Raw genomic sequence first — 23,303 nt, 5'->3', positions numbered from 1 at the left:
TACCCAGGTGTCCCCAAATAAACTACCCTTATTCCTAAAGCCTAGTGTTATTCTTAGTGTTCCTAGAGATTGTTCCCCTAGCTCTTGGATTTTTCACATTTCTTCTTTTTCATTTTTATTAGAATATGTGTTTTGTGTTTCTTTCATTTCAGCAACTTGATGTTTGGGTTTACGATGGGCAATTATGAGAATTGTTGCTCAAAATTTATCTATTATAATAGATTGAGTTAAATGGTTAAAAGGGTTTTAACTATAATTTTCAAAATAATGTAAATGAATATTTTCCTTTGTTAAACAGAGAAACCATCAGCAAGCTATCTTTTCCAAGCATATTTTTAGGAATGATGTTCTCTTGTGATAAATTAAAAGTTATTCTACAGTAGTTTTTAAAAAGAATTTCTGTGATCAGATACAATTAGGAAATATTAGTTAGATGTGGTTTAAGAGACTTTTATTGGTGGTGATGTCACTGTACTCCTCAATCTTTTACTCTGCTTATGTACCTCATGAATATTTAAGAGAAGTTATAACATACAATATTTTCCAATCTGAAGTGACTAGGATACTCTCCTTTTTTTTCCCACAGGGAGCTCCCATTAACAACAATAATAGTATTATTAATAATGGTAATAATAGCAAACACGTATATGCCCGGCATTATTCTAAGCACTTTACCCATATTAATTTAACAATTTAACCCTCACAGAGCTATGAGTTAGGATATATTCCATTTTACAGAAGAGAAACTGAGATATAAAGAACAAGTTTAGATCATCAGCTAGGAAGAAGGTAGAGTTTAAACTAAGTCACTTGGATTCTTGAGTTCATGTTCCTAGCCACTACATTATATTACTTCTCTCACTAACATCTAGGACAGTGGAGTTCTGCAAAGTGTAGTTTGGGAGTGCTGACTTAGAGGCTTTGAATGGCTTATTCTCTGGTCACAGAAGTAACAGTTACATGTTTATGTTGTGTACTCTCCACCCTTGAAACTCTGCCTGTATTAGAGAAGCTGAGAAGTAGGCCATTAAACCAGTATCATTCTTTGTTTCTCCATGTGTTTATAGGATACTGTAGAATTTTGTGACAAAGTGAAATAGTAAATATGATGGTTTCTTAACCTGAGGTACATAGGCTAGTTAAGAAATGCTTGAATGGCCTTCAGGATCTAGGAATCCCGTGAAATTGTTTGTGACATCTTATGGGCACATATATTTTTCTGAGGAAAGAATTCATAATTTTCAATGTATTATCAAGGGAGTATATCTTCCAAAATTAAGTCATTCATCTAGATGTGAAAAGATTAAAATTATTTTTAATGCTTTCTAGTCTAGGTTATAGATAATTAAGATAATTTTAAAAATATTCTCTTCTGATGGATACTACTAAAGTAACCATTATCCACTAAGCCCTGTCATTAGCAAAACTTATTCTTGAGAAAAACATATCTTGGGAAAGTTTTTATGTGGAAGTATCATACTACTTATATTAAAATCCCAGTTTTAAATACAAATTTTATTTATTTTGGCAGGATTTACATATGTTGTAAAATGATTCAATAGGTTCAACTGACATCCATCTTTCCCTATAGATACAATTAAAAGGGGGGGGGAGAAAAATATATTTTAGGGGGGTTTACTTTGAGATAAATTTTTAAGTGGAAAAAAATTGTCTTGTGACTATCTTGTCTTTTAGGACCCAACCCTGGAAGAAAAGATGGAATATTTTCAGAGTCAACTTTTAATTCACCACAGGGTGTAGCTATAAGGAATAATATCATATACGTAGCAGATACTGAAAACCACCTTATAAGAAAGGTAATTTTCGATTTTAAGTAAACTTTTACTACTTCTAATTGGAAAAAAATTATATTTACTTGCTACATTAAATATTTGAAATGAGAGGGTGATGCTTAAATCCTTCAAATCCTCTTTGTTACACTTTTTTCGGAGTTAACTGCTTTAGTTTTATTCTTAGGTGTCTTAATTTCCTGTATATCAGTCTGTAGTTGTCACAGAAGACAAACCTACCAATCAAGTCCTTTTTTTATCCTTTGTTTCAAAGTGCCTAATCACCCCAAAGCTCCTTATTTTGAGGTATTTTCTAACCACTGTTTACAGAGTGAAGCTTTGTCCTTTTTTTGGTTAAAATTTCCTCAAACAAACAAACAAACAAAAAAAGCATACCACTCCCACCTCCCTTCAGCTCTTATGCTTTGCCTGGAAATACGTATCAGTCAGTCTTAAAATTTGTTTTACCTCATTCCAAAAGTTATTTATTAAAAATGAACTAATATGGGAAGCCCGGGTGGCTTAGCGGTTTAGTGCTGCCTTCAGCCCAGGATGTGATCCTGGAGACCTGGGATTGAGTCCCACGTCAGGCTCCCTGCATGGAGCCTGCTTCTCCCTCTGCCTGTGTCTCTTCCTCTCTCAGTGTCTGTGTCTCTCAGGTATAAATAAATAAAATCTTAAAAAAATAAAAATAAAAAAGAACTAATACATAAAGGTAAAAAAGGTTCATATCATCTGTTCTAGCTCCCCAGAGGTAACCAATCATTGTTAAAACTTTTATCATTTTAGTAATTTTTTTTAAAAAGTCAGCTGAATTTGATTATCCTGAATTAAATATTTTAAAATTCATGTTCACAAATTAAATGGCTCTATATTTTCTTATACTGTTCTCACCTGATTTTGGAATCAAGGTCACACCAACTTCATTAAACGAGCTAATTAGTTTTTGCTCTTTTTTCTGTTTTTTGGAATAATTTGTCTAATATAGGAATTAATGGTTTTTGAATATTCATTAAGACTCTGCTGTAACATCATCTGGACCTGTGGCTTTTTGCAAAGAGGAATTATCTTAACAGTTTTTGATATATTTTTTAAATCAAGATGGATTTCAAGGGCCCATCCCTAGCTGCCTGTTGTATTTTGCAGATTGGGTTCAGTTAAAATACAAATAAGGTTACATTGATGAATATTCTTTACAATTTCAGGAGATTATAGAAGAGCCACTAAAAATAATGCAAGAGGATACTGCTTAAATCAATGTAACTCACCATAGTAACAGAATAAAAGATAATAACTATGATTGCTTTGCTAGATTAGATATTAAATGCTTTTTAATGTTTTTCTATTTATGATAAAATTAATAAACTTAAAACAAGTATCCTCAATATGATAAAGAACATCTACAAGAAGCTTATAACTATGATTAATGCAAAATAGTGAATGCTTTTCCTCCAAGACTGGGGACAAGGGAAGGATCACCATTCTCACCACACCTGTTAAAAGTTACCCCCAGTGTAAGTACTAGCCATTGTGATGAGGCAGGAAAGAGAAAAGGCATACGCTGAAAAAGAAGAACTATCTATTTGCCAATTACATGTCACGTACATAGAAAATTCTAAGAAATCTATAAAAAAACTACTTGAACAAATAAATGAATTTAGGAAGGTTGCAGAATACAATGTCAATATAAAAAGATGAACAGTATTTTTATATACTAGTAATAGTAAATTAGGTTGGAATTTTTAAATTTTATTTACAATAATAAAAAATACATAGAATAAATTTAACAAAATACATGCAAGAACTGTATACTTTAAACTCTAACATTACTAAGAAAAAAAATAATCCAGTAATTGGATTGGAAGACTCAATATCCATTCTCTCCAAATTGATCTGAGGATTCAATGCAGTCTCAATCAAAATTCCATCAGGCTCTTTTGTTTGTTTGTTTTAAAGATATTGACAAGCAGGTTCCAATATTTTTACTTGGAGGTTGCAAAACAAAGGTTTACTGTATCTAAAACAATCTTCGAAAAACAAAGTTAAAAGACACACTATCTAATTTCAAGACTTACTCTAATACTACACTAGTCAAGACTGTGTGGTACTTTTACAAGGATAGATGTATAGTTCAGTAAAAAAGAATAGAATGTCTAGAGGGTACCTCATAACCTACACAGTTACTTGATTTTTCAAAAAGCATCGAAATAATCAAGGGAGAAAGGAAAGTCATTTCTGCATATTGTACTTGAACAACCAGATACTCATATGTAAGGAAAAAAAGAAACATGACCCCTACTTCACACATCAAATACAAACATCAATTCAGTATTCATCAGAGACCTAAATATAAATGTTAAAACCATAAAGTTTTTTAGAAGAAAACAGAATTTTTGTGACTCGCAGATTGGAAACGTTTCTTAAAGACCGAACACAGAAAAATCCTAAAAGAAAAAAATGATAAATTTGAATATATCAAAATTTAAATCTTCTTAAAATTTACTGTTAAGAAAATGAAGACAAGCTACAGGCTGTCAGAAATTAGTCACAACAATTTACAAAACATATCTGAAGGGATTAGAATCCATGAAATATAAAGTTTCCTACAAATAAGTGGCAAAGATTTAAAGACATTTTTTCAAAAGATGTAAGAATGGCCACAAACTCATAAAGTAATCAATATCACAGGTTAAAAAAGGAATGCAAAGTAAAACCACAATGAAAGGGGCACCTGGATAGCTCAGTCTGTTAAGTATCTGCCTTCGGCTCAGGTCATGATCCTAGGGTCCTGGAATGGAGCCCCGTATCAGGCTCCCTGCTCAGTGGGGAGTTTGCTTCTCCCTCTGCTGCCCCCTCTGCTTGTGTTCACCTTCTCTTCCTCTCTCTCTCTCACACACAAATCTTAAAAAAAGAAACCACACTGAAATACATCCACTATAATGGTTAAAATTAAAAAGACCAAAAATAAAAGACAACACCGTAGGTTGACAAGACAAGGATGTAGAGCAGTTGGAACTTGCATACATTGTTGGTGGAAATTCAGAAATGATAGATCACTGGGGGAATAAAACCTTTTGGCAGTTTTGTTTTGTTTTAATCAAACTAATCCTATACCTGCCCTATATAGTCCTGGGTATGTACACAAAAGAAGTGAAAAAATACATTCACCAAAAGGCTTATATACAAGAATATTGAAAGCAACTCTGTTTGAAGGCCCCAAACTGGAAATAGTCCAAGTATCCATCCGTAGAAAAATAAGTAAATGAACTGTGGCATACTCCTATGATGGAATACTGAACAAACTACTTATATATGAATAAATCTCAGAAACCTGTTTGGTAAAAGGCTCACACGCAAGAGTCCGTACTTTTTGGTTCAGTTTATCTGAAGTCTTAGAAGAGATCCATGATGGAAAAACAGTACTCTGCCTCTGGGGGTAGGAGTGATTGGAAGGAGGCTTAAGGGGACTTAACAGAATGTAGATCTCATTCGATATCTTTATGTAAGTTGAGGCTACACAGAGGAATGCATTTATGAGAATTCATTGAACGATACATTTAAGGTATGTGCATTTCATTGCAAATTTTGCCTCAAGAAAAAAAGGAACTGAAAAATATGGAACTCTTGTTAATTTTAAGTATGCAGAGATATTTAGGGTCAGTGTACTCTTGTTTACAGTTTACGTTGAAATGCATCAAAAAGTGTAAATGAATTGAGGGACAGATAGCTCAGTCAGATACATGATAAAGCAGGTAAGTGAAATGTTTATATGAAGTGGTGGGTGTATGGATGTTTGACGCAAAATTCTTTCAACTTTTATGTTTGTTTGATAATTTTCATGGAAAAATGTTGGGGGAAAGGTCTCAGGAGTTGAAAACCAAAGCATCTTGTTTCAGTAGACTTCATTATCTTAGTTTATAAAGTAGAGACAGTATAATGTAGTAGAGTTAGAACTGCCTGGGTTTAAATCCTAGATCTCAACATACCAGCTATGGGATATTGGGAAAGCTGCTTTATGATCTTTGCCTCAATTTCCTCAATATTAATCATAGGATTATTATGAGGAAGGAAGGATGGATGGATGATTCTTGGATCAATGCCTAGCACATATTAAGCTCTGTATTTGTCAAGTACTAGACAAGCATAATTGAAATACATACATTTAGTTTTAAGAAACATGCATCTTTTTAGATTTTGCTTTGAAATTTCAAATTTCACTTTCTTTTAACATATTTTATAGTTAGGATGACATCAACACCAATCCTGGTAGAGGCCATGATGAGGGAGGGGGAATGAATGGAAGGGGAAATGAAAAGGACTGAGTTTTGTGCATTTGAATAACAAGCTCACCCTATACTCGATTAGCCTTTTTCTTTTAACTTTTTTTTTTTAAAGAGTATTTGTGTTGCAGAAACTTTCTGTATGTTCTGTTGGAAATCTTCAGGTACCAAAAGGAAAAAAAAAAGTAACATGCATTTCATAAAACATGTTGATTTTTATAGATTGATCTAGAAGCTGAGATGGTGAGCACTGTAGCCGGCATTGGAATTCAAGGTACAGATAAAGAAGGTGGAGCTCCAGGAGAAGAACAACCCATTAGTTCCCCTTGGGATGTAGTTTTTGGAATGTCAGGTATGTAAACTTTTAGTAGTAAATATAAGTTACTTTTCCTTTAATAAATGTAAGATTTTTTAAATATTTGGGGGACATCCATTTGGATTAATTCTAGTTGCTAGTTATTTTATACTTTTGTTACCTATGGTGGGATTTGTTAATTGTGTAACAATAAAGCCAGCAGTAATATATGTAAGTTACAGTATATATTATATGTAACATTTTATACACACAATAGACTATATATTACTCTGAGGTTAAAGAATTTTGTCGTAGCTACAGTTTCCAATTAATATAGTTCTGAATATTCTTAAATTGGAAAGACTGTAGTTTCAGAACTTCAGATGATTATTCATGAACTATGCTATTTAACAATGTCCTTTTTATTTACTCTAATTTGAAAAGAAATCAAGACATGATAGCTGCTTTTTTTAGATTATTAAAATTTGTACTGAAATAGAATAGCTACTTTTGGGTAATTAAAAAAACTTTAGTGAATTATGTAGGTATTTACAATGAGATATTTACATTATTTTTATAATCTTATCTATATTAATTGACTAAAAAATAATGTAGGAGCATTAGTACTCTTTTTTTTTAATTTTTATTTATTTATGATAGTCTCAGAGAGAGAGAGAGAGAGAGGCAGAGACACAGGCAGAAGGAGAAGCAGGCTCCATGCACCGGGAGCCTGATGTGGGATTCGATCCTGGGTCTCCAGGATCGCACCCTGGGCCAAAGGCAGGCGCCAAACCACTGCGCCACCCAGGGATCCCGCATTAGTACTCTTTATTTTTCATTGGCCCCCAGTGATTCTGAGATAGTTATCTACACATCTAAAACCAGAGTAATGAAAAAAGAAAGTTAGTAGAATACATTGAAAATGGAATTTGGGACTAGATGGTTTGTATGGTTTGAATTATATTTATATGGTGAATAAGCACGGGCTTGGTTTAATGGCTTTACATTTGAGATAATTTCCTATTGTGATGTTAATTTGGTTATAATTCTAAGACCTTCATTTTTTCCATTGTGATTATCTTTATAAGACTTTTAATATTCAAATAATTGAATGAACTCTGGTATTGCTGCACTTAATAAGAACTTAGGTATTTTGCATAAGTTACTTTTGAGACTTTTATTTTTGGAATTCTGTGTCCTAATAATCATGAGTTGTTTTAGTGGCTCACAGGGAGGAGGGGTTGGGAAGGGAGAGGGAGTAGTGAGTCCCAGGTGCAATCAGTAAGGGAATATATGCAGAGAATTGTAAAACATAGTAGCCAGCTACAGTTCAGTCTTCTTTTTGTTACCATACACCCACAATTCTAAATAATTTCAGGGCTAAAAATATTCATCCCCACCAGGACTTATCTATCAGTCCTACCTCCTTGGCAAGAGTACACTGAACTATTGATACACTGAACTATTTGAACATAAATCTTATAGACAGAAAAATAGGGAAACATCTCTCTCAGTAAAATAGTCAAAGTGGATGAGAATTGTTACTTTGATATGCTGTTACCCTCCCTCATGGGAAAAAAATGGTCTCTCCTTAGTATGTAAACCCCCCCCCCCCCCCCGGGATTTAAAGCTAATAGTGCATATAGCAATTCAGCTATAGATATTTACATTTTTGCAAATTACAATTTCTGTTTGCTGTATCTGTTAATAATTGCCACAGTAACACTTCATAATAAATCATCCCAAAACACTCATACAAACCTAAACCTTTATTTCTCAGATAGGATTGGGGTTCAGCTGATCAAGGCTAAGCCTGGGCCTGGTTCCAAGATGTTGTTTGGGTCTAGATCTGCCCCATTTGTTTCTCAACTTCTTTGAACCAGTAGCTGTCTGAGGCATATTCTTTTGGCAAAAGGCAGGAATACAAGAGAGTAAGCCCAGTTACACACATTTTAAGCCTTTGCTCACCTGGGATCTGCTTACCTATATTGTATTAGGCGTGTCACATGACTAAGCTCGAAGTCATGGGACAGGGCTATGCACTTTGCCTACAATGAGGCCATGATAGGGGTGTGGATGTATAATAGAACAGAGAAGTGAAGAAGTAAGACTAGTAATTCAGTCTATCACATAAATCAGTTTATATTGCTTAAAAATAGGATGTACTTTACTGGATACTTTATTTAGTCGGATTTACTTAAATATTTTTTTTCTAGGCTAAAAGTTTTTCATACTTTGTAGCATGAAATCTCTGGTTGTTTATTTCCTATTGAGAACGTACCCAAATTGTTTTCTAAGGAAATCTTGGCTCTATAGACAAAGTACTCTCTCAGCTTCCAACTAGAGTAATATGCTGAGACTCATGTCTTTATTAAGCTCAGTTCTCAGTAAAGGAAGTGAGACTTACCTTAGCTCAACAGATCATTAAGAACATATGGCTCCACATTTCACTTACAGCTCAGAATAGCTTCGCTCCAGGTACTTGGCAAAAGGAGTAATCTTGAGTGCACTTAAGCTTAACAACTTTCAAAATGCTAAGAGAAAATGGTTTTCAAGCATTATATCTTGAAGGACTTATAATCACAATGACTATTCTAGTCCAACAGTTTTTAACTTTGAGTTATACCCCAGGCATTCCTGGTTAGGCTTTTTCAGGTACTTAAACTTCCCAGAGATTCTATATTAGATTTGGGGCAATTGATCAGATTCTCATCAGAATTTCAAAGTTGTACATTACCCAAAAACATTTTAGAGCCACTACCTTAAATTACTCTAAAATCTAATCCTAGATTAGATTTGCCAAGTATGGGGAAATTGCATCACAGAATATTTGTTCTTACAATTGTGTTTACTAAACAGTATTTTGGCATCAAGTCATTCATTAAAAAATGTATCAAAACATAAATACATTTATTTATATCTATGTGTGCATATGTGTTTCATATTATGTATTTCATCAAAACACAATCCTATAGGACTTGTTACCATTTTTATGATAGGAACTTGCTGGTAGTTTAATCATTACCTTATAAATAAATTTCTTTACTAAAGATTTTTTTTTTCTGATCTCTGTGTTATAGATAATACTTTTTTCCAAAGTATCAAGTTTGTTTTAAGCTCCTTGATAATTTGAATATCATAACTGATTATATTTGCTTTGTTTTATTACCAGAAACCTTAGAGACAGATTATCTTTAGCAAAGTATAACGAAAGTATGCATTCATTTTTTGGTATTAGTACAGCTGCATCTCTTTTCTACCCTGTTTACCTGTTGCTTCAATTTCTTTATTTTAAATTTATTAGTGTTTGTTTCTTTGTAAGCTACCTGAATCCTTTGTGGAAATAAAAGTATAAGTAAATGGAGTAGAATCCATTACTGGTGTGATTAACTGTGATAATTGATCCACATAGGAAAAAAACTTTAAAATCTGGGAATCATAAAAGTAAAAATGCTTTCTTCTAAGAACTATAAATGTACATTTTTTAGCCAATCTTTTGATGTAGGACCAAAACCTTTTCTTCATGTAGCCTCTGATGGGTCTTATACCACTCAAAATATATTGCTTTGGTTTCCTTGAAGTATCATGAGAATTGTCTTTCCACACTTAGTTCAACAATTTGACTTAGATACTTGATTTTATTAGGTTTTTTCCAAAGTGTACAACTTTGTTTTCATAAAAACAACTTTGCATTCATATTGAATTGGTTCTGTACATATAAATTATGTAATCGTACAACTGGTTTAAATAGATGTGGAATTAAACGCAACTTGAGGGACACCTGGGTGGCTCAGCGGTTGAGTGTCTGCCTTTGGCTCAGGGCATGATCCCACAGTCCCGGGATCGAGTCCCACACTGGGCTCCCTGCATGGAGCCTCTTCTCCCTTTCCCTCTGCCTCTGCCTCTGTCTCTCTCATGAATAAATAAATAAAATCTTTATAAAAATAAAAAAGCAACTTGAAGGGGACTGGCTGATAAAAATGGTTCTTGTAAACACAAGTTTTTTAGTACATTAAGAAGATATTTCTGAAGTTCTACCATAGTTAGGAATTTGAGAGAGGACAGAATTTATCAGGAGGAAAACATGGGAAATAGATTCGATGTTGTAATATCTTCATACATTAGGCTGTCCTGCAGTGCAAATAACAGACCACAGCTACGGCTAGCATTTGCGGACAAGTCTTAGGCAGCTGAGTAAGAAACCAAGTTACAGAAGAGACCTACAATATGATTTCTTTTACAGAAAGTTGAATAGGAAGCAAGACTATACAACAAACCTTTGAACAAGGGGGGAGTTAGGGGTGCTGACTCTTCTGTGGGGAAAAAAAAATCTGTGTGTAATTTTGACTACCCCAAAACTTAACTACTAATAGCCTGCTGTTGCCTGGAAGCCTTACTGACAACATAAAGTTGATTGATGTGTATATTGTGTATTATATATATTATATATTCTTACAATAAAGTAAGCTAGAGAAAAAAATGTTAAAAAATAAGAGAAAATACAGTATAGTATACAAGACCCATCAGAGGCTACATGAAGAAAAGGTTTTGGTCCTACATCAAAAGATTGGCTAAAAAATGTACATTTATAGTTCTTAGAAGAAAGCGTTTTTACTTCTATGATTCCCAGATTTTAAAGTTTTTTTCCTATGTGGATCAATTATCACAGTTAATCATACCAGTAATGGATTCTACTCCATTTACTTATACTTTTATTTCCACAAAGGATTCAGGTAGCTTACAAAGAAACAAACACTAATAAATTTAAAATAAAGAAATTGAAGCAACAGGTAAACAGGGTAGAAAAGAGATGCAGCTGTACTAATACCAAAAAATGAATGCATGCTTTCGTTATACTTTGCTAAAGATAATCTGTCTCTAAGGTTTCTGGTAATAAAACAAAGCAAATATAATCAGTTATGATATTCAAATTATCAAGGAGCTTAAAACAAACTTGATATTTTGGAAAATATTAATTATCTGTAAAGAAATTTATTTATAAAGTAATGATTGAACTACCAGCAAGTTTCTATCATAAAAATGGTAATAAGTCCTATAGGATTGTGTTTTGATGAAATACATAATATGAAACACATATGCACACATAGATATAAATAAATGTATTTGTTTTGATACATTTTTTAATCAAGTCATTCATTAATTTTAACGAATGACTTGATGCCAAGATCCTGTACAGCACAGTACTATACTGTTTTGATAGAAAAAAATCTTTATATAAGTGGACCTAGTAGTCAAACCTGTTCTCAAGGGTCAGCTATCCATTGAAAGATCCATTGAGACATGGTAAAATTGAAAAAGCAAAGAAAAAAATGAAAAACACAAATTTTTAGATTAGTGGTTCCTTTTGGGAAAAGGAGGTGATATGATCATGGGAGAGAACCATAAGATTTTCAGACAGTACTCTTCGTCTTCAGCTTAGTGGTGTGCACATTGAGTTTTAGTTATTAAACTTTGTATATAACATGTATCCTTTTTTATGTTAAATTAAAAATTGAACTTTAAAAGAAAGCCATAGATTAAGTAAAAAGAATGAAAAATAATGAGGACAAATACATAATTGAATATCTATCTTATCAAGAGACCCAGTTAATAAACAACATACTTCAAGAGATAACGTGAAAGGTACTTGAATATCTCTGTTTTAAATATGTATGTAACATGTATATGTATGTATGTATTTTAAATAGTGACTGAATAGCCCAATCATGCCATTCATATTTTTATCAGTAATAAAAGCATAAAAATAATTAACATAAAATGATTTGTACAGAAGATTGTTTCATCAGTTAATTTTTTTATTATCACTGTGAATATAGTCAGAGCTTCATAATGCACTAAAAATAATTACTGACTACAATAAATTGATATTTTTTTCAGAATGCTTGCCATGTTTCTAAGAGATTTTTTATCAGAAAGGTCAAAACCCTTGCCTGTCTCTAAGTGCTTTAGACTTTACCTGATTTAGAATAATTTATGGAAAGGACAATGTGCCTGAATCCCATTAACCATCCTTGCCCCTTTAATCAGCATTTGATAATTTAGCTGTTCATACCCAACCTTAAATGACTGAAATCCAATTGTTTGGTGTGCTAGCTTAAAAATCTCATGTTGGTACTTATGTGCTTAGATAGTATGCTTCTCTGACTTCCATTAATATGTTATAATATACCTCTAAGATAATCAAGTGATAGATTTTTCTTTTTAGGAATAAATTTTTTACAATATGACTTCTTATTTTGTTAAAAACAATTGTAGTTTTATATTTAAAGTTCGAGAGAAGAGTCTTTTACTATCACATTGACTTTGTATTTATAAGATTTTTTAATATAAATATAAAATATATATGATATAACTTATAGAAAGTGACATTCACCCTTATTAAAAATAAGTTCTACGTATTTTGACAAACATATACAGTTTTATAACCATTAGTACAATCAAGATATATTTCTCTCAGCCCAAAAAGTTCTCATGACCCTTTGTTCAGTCTCCTTCCTACCATCTCTACTGCCCACTCCTCCTGCTGGCAACAATCCTCTATTTCTTGTTGCTCAGTATAGTCTTTATGTCTGGCTTCTTCCATTTAGCATAATGTTCTTTTGACATTCATCCCTGTTGCTTATATCAGCAATTTGTTCTCTTAATTTTAAGTAGTATTCCATTGTATGGATGCATCACTATTTGCATATTAATTTACTAGTTGAGAGTTGTTTTGGATATCTCTAGTTTTTGGCAATTATGACTAAAACCTCTGTAAACATTTGTGTACAGGTTTTTATGTGGATATATGTATTTATTTCTCTTGGGTAGATGCTTAGGAATTGAAATTGCTGGGTCATATGGTAAGTGTATGTGTTAGTTTTATTTTTTTTTTTAAAGATTTTATTTACTTATTCATGATGGTCACACAGAGAGAGAGAGAGGCAGAGACATAGGCAGAGGGAGAAGCAGGCTCCATGCACCGGGAGCCCGACGTGGGATTCGATCCCGGGTCTCCAGGATCGCGCCCTGGGCCAAAGGCAGGTGCCAAACCGCTGCGCCACCCAGGGATCCCTATGTGTTAGTTTTATAAGAAACTGCCAAATTGTTTTCAAAATAGTTTTCTTAGAGTCCCATGTGTCCTTCTGGAATAATATTCTTTTAGCTTAGAGAACTTCTGTAACATTTCTTGAGGCATGTATCTGCTGACACTAATTTCTCTTGGCCTTCTTTAAGTGGGGGATTGGAGGTGGGATGTCTGAAAAAGTATTTAGCCTTCATTTTTGAAAGACATTTTTTTACTCCATATGCAAGTCTGGATTGACTTTATACACACACACATACACACTTTGAAGATGTCATTCCATTATCTTATAACTTACATAGTTTTAAACAAGAGGTATAATTTAATTATTTTCATAGTTTCTTAATATATATAAAGTGCATTTTTTCTTTGGCTGTCATCAAGATTTTCTCTTTGGTTTTCAGCAGTTTGACCAATATGTCTAGGAGTTATGCGGTTAGAATTCTTTAGTCTATAGTTTTGTGTCCTTCATTATCTGTGGAAAAATTGTCACCTATCATCTCTTCAAATATGTTTTCTGTTCCTATCTTGTTCTTTCTAGGATTTCAGTTACTTATATGTCAGATTCTGATACATTCTATCCAGAAACTTTCACATACCATGTTGTTTTATTTCACCCTTTTTTTGTGTGTTTCAGTTCAGATAATTCATATTGATTTATCTTTAGGGTCATTGTTTCCTCAGCTGTGTTTAGTCAACTGATGAGCCTATTGAAGGAAATTTTTATCAAAGATTCTTTTCTGTATAGCATTTCCATTTTAGTATTTCCTATAGATTCCATCTATCTGCTTAAATTCTTCATCTATTTTGGTATGTTGGCTACCTCTTTTTCTAGATTCTTTTTTTTTTTTAAGATTTTATTTATTTATTTATGAGAGACAGAGAGAGAGGCAGAGACATGGGCAGAGGGAGAAGCAGGCTCCATGCAGGGAGCCCGACGTGGGACTCGATCCTGGGTCTCCAGGATCACACCCTGGGCGTGCTAAACCGCTGAGCCACCCAGGCTGCCCACTTTTTCTAGATTCTTTAACATAGAAAGTATAGTTCTTTCAAAGTCCATGTGATACAATTCTAAATTTCAGGTTGTTGCTGAGTCTGTTTCTGTTGATTGCTTTATCTCTTGAAAATGGGATTTTGGTTTGGGTGGTTTTGTTTTGTTCTGCTTTGTTTTTATGTGTGTCTTCTCATTTTTTTATTATATTCCAGTAATTTTGAATAGAACTCCAGAGGCTGATAGGATCAGTAGTGTTTATGCCATAAGGGAGGTTGAGACAATTTAGTCAGAACCTAGGCTAGGTCTGGGTTTTATTATTGCTGTGGTTACTGTCAGTTTATCATAGCTTTCAAATTCTTCTTGCAGTGGTTGCAGTTGCCTTAGCATGGGGGGCCTGTAGCTGGAGTGTTTTTCTCAGTGTCAGTACACCATCAACTTTCAGCTATACTGCACATCTGAGCCACGGAAGGCTTGTGTCTCTGCACTCTTGCAGTGCTCCGAAGATAGATTGCTGCTGTTTATTCTGTACCAGGTTGCACTGGGCCTAGGAAGGTATTCTATTCCAGTTAGCCTCAGTCTTGGAGAGACCCTGGGTCCCTGCCTCAATGAAAGGAGTTAGGGAGCTAGCTTTTTGTTTGTCCCCATTCCTTCTCTCTCTGGCAGCTAAACACTGAGTGGTTTTGAGGAGTTTTCTGCTTCTCCCCAGCAGTGGGAAACCTGTATTGGTATCAATCAGTATGGGGTCTTTGGCCTAAAATAGTTCTCTGCCCCTCCCCCAGAGGTAGAGAGGGTTTTTCCTTCTATCCTTCTCCTGTGCCCTGCAATTGGTCTTTTCCTGTGCCCAGGGGATGTTAGGTTTTACTGCTATCTTCTAATGGCCTGAGATTTTGCTTCCTAAGAGATTTAGAGACTAGTCTAGAAAATCTATTTATACAAATGGACAATTTCATAGATGCTATTTAGAGGGTTCTAATCACTGGGATCTATTTTTGATCATAGCTGCTTAAAATAACAGTGAATTTTTAAAGGCTAGATGGCAGGTAATTTTATTTCCATATTTCATTTGCTGATTTTATTCCTATCTTCTAAAATTATTTCACTAATCCTTACAATTATGAGAGATATTGCCTTTTAAAATACTTGCAAAACCTTTTCAAACTTTTGCCAGTCTTTTTTTTTTTTTAAGTGACTTGAAAATCCGTAATACTAAATGCACTCTTAATTTAAAATTGAAATGTTCATGACTGTCACATTCTTGTTAGAAGGAACAAAACTAAAACCCATACTTGGTGATATAATTGTGTGCTTTAGATTTCAAAATTCAGGGTGAACAATATAAATTATTAATATGATTCTTGTTGGTTTAGTAGACATTATAAATGCCAGGCTACCTTTTTCCCTTTTCCCTTTTTCTTTTTTTTTTTTTCTTTCTTTTTTTTTTTTTAACTCTCATTTTATCTGCAAGAACAAACTCTTCAGCCCTCAGTGAAATGATCAGGCCAAGTAAAAACTTCCTGAGAGGCAGCGTAGCATTGACTGGAGCCAGACCTTTTGGGATCTAATTAGTTTTACATTTTAGTAGTTGTGTGACTTTGGACGAATTACCTAGTCTCTTTATGCCTCAATTTCCTCATTTAAAGATATTAATAGTATCTAGCTCAAAAGCTTATTGCAAAAATTAGAATAGTGCCTGGCACATAGAAAAAGGACCATAGAAGTATTTGCTATAATATAGAGTTTCATCCTGTGAGTCACAAAGAGCTGCTGATAAGCTGAAACAACCCAAAAATGGAAAGGCAAGGGATTGGAAAAAATACTGGTAAGAGATTATTCAGACATAGGCTATTCCACAGGCTACAGGGAGGGAAGGACAGGAGTGAACCTAGGCACACATCCTGGAATAGAGAGCCATTGTTAGATTTGATCAGATCCTTGCTTCTGAGCCTCAAGCATGAGCTAAATCCATCAGGCGGAGGAGGAGGAAGGCAACAGGCCAAGCAGGGACTTGACCAAAAGAACCCAGGCTCACTTCTGTAGTTTCTTCATTCTGATCAGAACACTAATAATCTGGAGTCAGACTCACTAATAGATTAACTAGTCCAGGTTTAGCCATGTGAGTTCCAGCAAATTATTTAACCCTTTTCTATGGAGATGATAAGAGTAAGACTTGCTAAAGTTGTTAAAGGAAATAATCTCTGTAAGGTGCTTGGTCATTAGCTCAGTGCCTTAAACATAAGAAGTGTTCTAGATGGTCATCATTCTTGCCCCCTCCCCTCCCACTGTCATCATTGTCATCGTGTCACGGGGAATCCCAAGACCCTGAAATCCTGATTTGACACAGCCTTTGCTTCTATACCTTTTCTCATTCCTCAGGCTTCTAAAGGAAATAAGTACACAGAGAGCAAAACCAAACAAACTGTTCACACTTTGCTACTATGAAGTTTGGCCTTCATATAGTAGATCCTGGTTGAATTAGGTTGGTCTGTCTGGAGAACTGATGGGGTCTCTCACTCAGCTATACACCAACACAGCTCTCCTTTGGCAAGGTAGAGGCTTTAAAAGCATGTCATCTTCTAATAATTACAGTTTTACTTCTATTCCTTTTGGGGTATTTTTTGCTTCTTCTTGTACAAATTAGGACTTTTATATGATGCTAAATAAAAGTGTTGATAGCAGATATCTTTGTCTCATTTCTGTTCTCAGGGAAAATGTCTTAGTCACTTTGGGCTGCCATAACAAAATACCACAGATGGGGTGGCTTAAAAACAAATTTATTTTCTCACAGTTCTGGAAGCTAGAAGTCCCAAGGTCAAGGTGCCAGCATGACCTTTCTTCTGGCTTATGGATCACCTTTGTACTTTGTCCTCACATGGCAGGAGCAAAATAAATAATTTTCAAAAGCTTTTGATCTATACAAGGTGATTAAGCAGAGACTGAGTCCCCAGAACAAATGGATGCCCTTGTCACTTGTAATATAATTTTTGTTGATAAAAATACTTAACTGTGAAAAATTAAATTGAAATACTTTCCCTTAGATTTCATAGGACAGCAATTAAGAACACAGAAAAAGAGGCATCTTGTGATACAGATTTTTTCTGTCGGACTGCTTGGTGTCAGATTCCAGTTCATTTACTAGTGCTGGGGTCCTGGCAAGTTACCTAACCTCTCTAAGGCCTCAGTTTCTTCATCTGTAAAAAAAAGGCCTAGTCATAGTACCTGTGGGTATTTGAGAAAAATGTGAGTGATAATTTCTATAAAGTGCTTGGCACATAGCAACCGTAATTTATTGAGAACTGTCAATATTATTTTTGTTGTCGTTAAATTGAAAGATACTTGAAGGTAATACACTTGAAGGAAGAAAAGTTCCATTTGGACACACACTACTTGAAGTTAAAGAAAATACAAATAAGATGGCCTTACCAAGATACTTCTTTTAGCATAAGGTATATCTGATGAAATATTTTAGTTAAAAATTCTCAATTATATATAAAAGTCGCTTCAGAATACAGTTTAAAATAGATATATTTTTTAAAGTATGCTTCACACCCAACTTGGGGCTCAAACTCACGACTGAGATCGAGTCACATGCTCCACTGAGCCAGCCAGGTACCTGTAAATTAAAATAAATATTTTAACAGTAGAAATAATTTGAGAAATAGAGCCTTGTCACATTGTAGTAAGTTGTAATATCAATCTAAGAAAGTAGAAATTTACTTATGAGTTTTAGTAAACAATTATATATTGTAGTTTATATTGTAATATATTGTAGTCTTAACTTTTTTGCATGTCAACTATATTTTTTGGAAAAAGCCTCATAGCCAATTAAACAATGGATTTTTAAATAGCAACTGTGATGTGTATCTAAGTTTAGCTAATCCTGTAGTGGAAATACATTTTTTTTTTTTAATATTTTACTTTTAAGTAAGCTCCATGCCCAACATGGGGCTCAAACTCATGACCCCGAGACCAAAAGTCGCATGTTCTACCAACTGAGCCAGCTTGGTGCCCTAATGGGAATACATTTTTGTTACACTATTGAAAGATACGGTTTTTTCATGAAAAATTGTTCAAGGGCAGCCCTGGTGGCGCAGCGGTTTAGCACCACCTGCGGCCCGGGGTGTAATCCTGGAGACCCGGGATCGAGTCCCATGTTGGGCTCCCTGCATGGAGCCTGCTTCTCCCTCTGTGTCTCTGCCTCTCTCTCTCTCTCTCTCTCTCTCTCTCTGTCTCTATGAATAAATAAATAAAATCTTTAAAAAACAAAATTGTTCAAAAACCTGTTATTAAAGCATATGATTTCAGTGGTTACTGCTAGGTATTTGACTGGTGGAGTTTCTGTGGAGAGTATATGTCAACTTATTTTCTCAAATAAGAAATCAAATATTTAAAAACATTGTGCCCAGAGATGCAGAGGGACATCCTGCTATTAAGAATACTTTGGATTTCTGTGAATTTACATGTAATTTATAAATCTAAAGAAAGAAACCTTTCACAAAGAAAATGGAAAAATTTCAAAAACAACTTAAAACTATAAATATGATTTATAAACATACTGCTGTCATTTTTTAAATATCTGAAACATGTAGAATATTGATATTAACGAGATACATATATAATCATTACCTTTTATTTTATAAAGGTTCAGAGGTCGGAGGAGATGACATTCTATGGATAGCCATGGCAGGGACTCATCAGATATGGGCACTGCTCCTGGACTGTGGCAGACTACCAAAGAAAAAGTAAGCGACAGTATCTTTCTTTGGGTTAACAACACGAGTTCACAGAACTCCCTCTCCAGTCTCCGTTCTTGCAGTGCCTCTGTGCTAGTCAGGATGTGCTGAGCTTTGGTACTGTACAAACAGCTCAGATTCTCAGGAGCATCAGACAAGGTTCACTTCTTGCCTATGTGAGTGGTCACATAGGTTCTTTGGGAAGCGCTCTTCTGCCACCAGGCTGATGAAGCAGCCACCACCTGGAGCTTTACCAGTCATCCTGGCAGAGGGAGAGGTGGTGAGTAGTTCAGGGACTCTTCAAGCTTCTACTCTGAAGTGACACACATCACTTTTACTTACATTTCATCAACCTGAGTAAGTCTTGTAACCACCCTTGCTAACTTCCAAGAACGTGTGAAGATCAGTCCTGTCAAGCTTCCAGAGAGAGAACTAGAAATGTTTGGTGGCCATTCACCCCTTCACATTCAGTTCACACATCCCTGCTTATGAATATAAACATTTAAGTACTGTGTGGCAGAGTGGTTAATGGCTCAGGTTTTGTGCCTGAGATTGAATCCTACCTTTGCCACTTACTCTCTGGGAGCTTAGGAGAGCCAATCTAACTTTCCAGGCTTCAGTTTCTTTATTTATATCCACTTCCTAGGGTTGTTTTGAAAATTAATAGTATGGGGATCTCTGGGTGGCGCAGCGGTTTAGCGCCTGCCTTTGGCCCAGGGCGTGATCCTAGAGACCCGGGATCGAGTCCCGCGTCGGGCTCCCTGTGCATGGAGCCTGCTTCTCCCTCTGCCTGTGTCTCTGCCTCTCTCTCTCTCTCTCTCTCTCTGTGTAACTATCATAAATAAAAATAAAAAAATAAAAGAAAATTAATAGTATGTATGAAGAGCTCAGCCTCATGCCTGATTTATACAGCAAATGTAGGAATTTTGCTGCCACTGTTGGAGATATAAAGATGAAAAAATAATGTGTCTGCGCAGTTTCTTTTATCCTTTCTGTACAGCGTTACCTCTTCTCCCTAACACTCCAGGTAGAACTGAACATGCTTTTCTCTGTGATCTCACTACACTCCCTATGTAGTTACATTAACTGCCCTGATAAGTTTTTCTCTTTCCCCCTCTCTGTTTCTGATTGCACTTACTGGCTTACATAACTAGTTCCTCCTACTAGACTGTCCCTTAAAGTAAAATTGTCCCTTATGTAAAAAAGAGGAATACCTGATACCAATAAAATATGAAGTATCAAAGAAGGCTTCCTGGAAGAAGCTGCTAAACTAAAACCATTTAGAGGAGTAGGAGTTAGGGAGAGTGGAGGTTTTCCACTCAGAAATGACACGAGTCATTTCCACTGTCAGAAATGACGCCACTGATGTGAGTAAAAGCTACATCGTGAAGCGCCTTTTATGTCCTTTTAAGAAATGTGAACATTATTCTGCATGCCTTTATGGAAAGTTTTGAGCTGGCTAGCGACATGATTAGATCTGTGTTTTTGAGAGAACACTGGCAGCATTTGGACTGGGACAAAACTAGAGACAGATAGCAGTGAGGGGGCTATGATTATCTCCAGGCAAAAGATGATAGTAGCCTGAACAGTGAGGTGACCAGAGACATTAACATGAGGCATAATTATAAACAGTAGAAAGAAGTAACAGAGATGGCCAGAATACACTGTTCAAGTGATGGCTATTTTCGACCTATATGGTCAAGAGTGGGCTAAATTTCCAAATAAGTAGAGTTGTCACTCTTGTTCATAATAGGAGAATGTCCAGTTGGATCACATGGACATGTATCATAGTTTTAAGGATGCTTGATCTTTATTACTGATCTTCCAGTGGTAGAGTCCTAACATTTTAGAAGTTACTTTTTCTCCCACTCTTTCTTTTATTTAATTAAGGAAACTCCTATTTGAAATTAAGATTCACATTAATTACCTTTCATTTGTTTGGCAAATTAGATATCATATGTATTTCTCTGATTACATTTTTGTTTTTTTGAATAAGTGGCCATATTTTATACATTCTATATTCCTTTGCCTCTGTCCCCTGTTCTCCATCTAACTTAGCATTAACATATCAGTGAGTAAGTGATTGATGGTCACCTTAGACTTCTGCCTGCTGGAGATGATACATATGTCATCTCATTATTTTGCATACTTTTTTTTTTTTTGCATCCTAAGTCTGCTTCTTCCCCTCCCTCAACACAGCATACCACTGCATCTTCCTTCCACTTCCTCCAGCATAAACCTAGAAGCCAAAGTGTAAAACTTTCTATTACAAAGAATCATTGCAAATTCCTTTAAATAGAAATTTCCCTATTGTATCTAAGAAATTGATTTTACAGTTGATTAAAGAAGCATAATGGTCCTGTAAGAAGTTAAGGTGGAATCCAGATGTACTATTTCTGGCCATTTGTAGAAGGGGAAAAATAAAAATAAAAAACACACAACTATCCAATCAATGATATAATCATTATTCTTGTCAGGGATTTCCTATCTGGCCATTGAGAATAGTTGCAATTTTGTGTATGTAAAAAAAAAAAAAAAAAAAAGTCCCAACACAGTGAATAAGTTAATGATTTAGAAAAACTAAAGGGAAAGTAAAGCTGACTTGCACACTTGAGGTCAAGGTCACGAGTCTGTTTTTTAACAATGTTTATCACCACCGATTTCATCACTTACATTCATAATAACTAAATTGGACACAACATAATGCTGCTGATTCCACCTATGAACTTGGCTTTTTTTAGTGAGCTGAAAAAAGGAACCTGCCTTCGGTTTGCTGGAAGCGGAAATGAAGAGAACCGAAATAACGCATATCCTCACAAGGCAGGCTTTGCCCAGCCTTCAGGTCTTTCTCTGGCTCCCGAAGATCCCTGGAGCTGCCTGTTTGTCGCAGACAGTGAGAGCAGTACAGTGAGAACTGTGTCACTGAAAGACGGAGCAGTGAAACACCTCGTAGGAGGAGAAAGAGATCCCATGGTAATACATGAAAATCACTTTTGCATGCTATGCCCAAACCCTTAACCATGCTTGCATATTTCGAATTGTGAAGAATTAATAAAATTCAGGAGAGCCAGTTCTTGGCCTGTTCATAAGTTAAAGTGGAAGTCAGGCCAAAGGAAATGTGAATATAAAGAAACACAAGTAAAAAAAAAAAAAAAAAAAAAAAAAAAAACACAAGTAATAAAACCATCTATGAAAAGTCAATTGACTGTACTTGATTACCCAAATGTCAAGGCTTCAGGAAGAACAGAAGGATAAGATATTGATTACCAAGGGGGGAGGAAAATGTAAATTAGATACTTGACAGTAGGGTAGAAAGAGCACCAGATAAGTAGACTTGACCTGTTCCTGACCAGATATGTATTAATGTGAGTAAAACTACCAAGTCCCACAAATTAACACAGGTTCAAAATTCTGTCATTTTTTTCTTGTCTGAATCAAATACCCAAGCCTGTTTATATGAAATCAGACCCATTTCCCCTTTAGCTTAAGTAGCATATATAGTCTTTTTACTTTATACCCTATTCTGTAGCACTATAAAAATTTTAATTTTAAAAAATTAAGTTAAAATTTTTTTTGCCTTTTTTTTTTTTTTTTAAGAATTTATTTGCTTTTGGTGATGTTGATGGAGTAGGAGTCAATGCCAGGCTTCAGCACCCACTTGGAGTAACTTGGGACAAGAAAAGGAATTTACTTTACGTGGCAGACTCTTATAATCACAAGGTGAGTCTTAACAGAATTATAGAATACCCTGCTTTTTATCTGTGGCATTTAAAAAGCTGAAAGTTCTGTGAGCCTCCTCCAACTGCCACTTTAAAGTAGAGAAGAGTAACAGTCTTTGACAACTATGTACAAGCCTTTGCTGTTCTTTTCTTAGTCCTTTCGTTGCAAAGAGGATATGATGGCACTCGGAGCTGAGGAAGAGACTAAATAAATTGCCTCTGACTACAGCAAAAAATTGTGCATTGTGGTGCATCAAAGCTGCCTAGTAATGGGGTAAATAAGAAGATGGCAGGTGGCAGGGAAATTAATATGTTAACTAACAAAGGAATAATTTTGAGCTGTTGCATAGCTGCAGTGCTTGCTAGCAAATAATTCCATTTTCAACAGCATTTCCAATTTTGTCTCTTGCA

At 34.9% G+C, this 23,303-nt stretch overlaps 1 protein-coding gene and 1 long non-coding RNA gene across 11 annotated transcripts in view; one reads left to right on the top strand and one right to left on the bottom strand.

The window, feature by feature from the left end:
• The window catches only part of NHLRC2 (NHL repeat containing 2), a 64,987-nt gene that overhangs the window by 21,286 nt on the left and 20,398 nt on the right, over positions 1–23,303 (top strand). For all 9 annotated transcript variants that reach the window (XR_012020563.1, XR_012020564.1, XM_072805240.1 and 6 more), the window contains 5 exons: positions 1,696–1,817; positions 6,293–6,422; positions 19,083–19,182; positions 21,915–22,146; positions 22,771–22,893. Coding sequence is in view for 7 of the 9 variants with exons in the window: in XM_072805240.1 (XP_072661341.1) it covers positions 1,696–1,817; positions 6,293–6,422; positions 19,083–19,182; positions 21,915–22,146; positions 22,771–22,893 (707 nt within the window). In the remaining 2 variants the exon portion in view is untranslated. The remainder of the gene's footprint in view (positions 1–1,695; positions 1,818–6,292; positions 6,423–19,082; positions 19,183–21,914; positions 22,147–22,770; positions 22,894–23,303) is intronic.
• The window catches only part of LOC140620840 (uncharacterized), a 159,231-nt gene continuing 139,446 nt past the window's right edge, over positions 3,519–23,303 (bottom strand). Inside the window, exons 9-10 of one of the 2 annotated variants that reach the window (XR_012020570.1) lie at positions 19,067–19,435; positions 7,989–8,899 (exon numbers count right to left, since the gene is read on the bottom strand). This is a non-coding gene — a long non-coding RNA (uncharacterized lncRNA). Of the gene's footprint in view, positions 4,235–7,988; positions 8,900–19,066; positions 19,436–23,303 lie in introns of those variants that run through there. The other variant, XR_012020571.1, reaches the window with a different exon arrangement.

Source organism: Canis lupus, chromosome 29 (genome assembly GCF_048164855.1).
Source record: "Canis lupus baileyi chromosome 29, mCanLup2.hap1, whole genome shotgun sequence".
NCBI lineage: Eukaryota > Metazoa > Chordata > Mammalia > Carnivora > Canidae > Canis > Canis lupus.
This window is presented reverse-complemented; position numbering and strand designations above follow the sequence as displayed.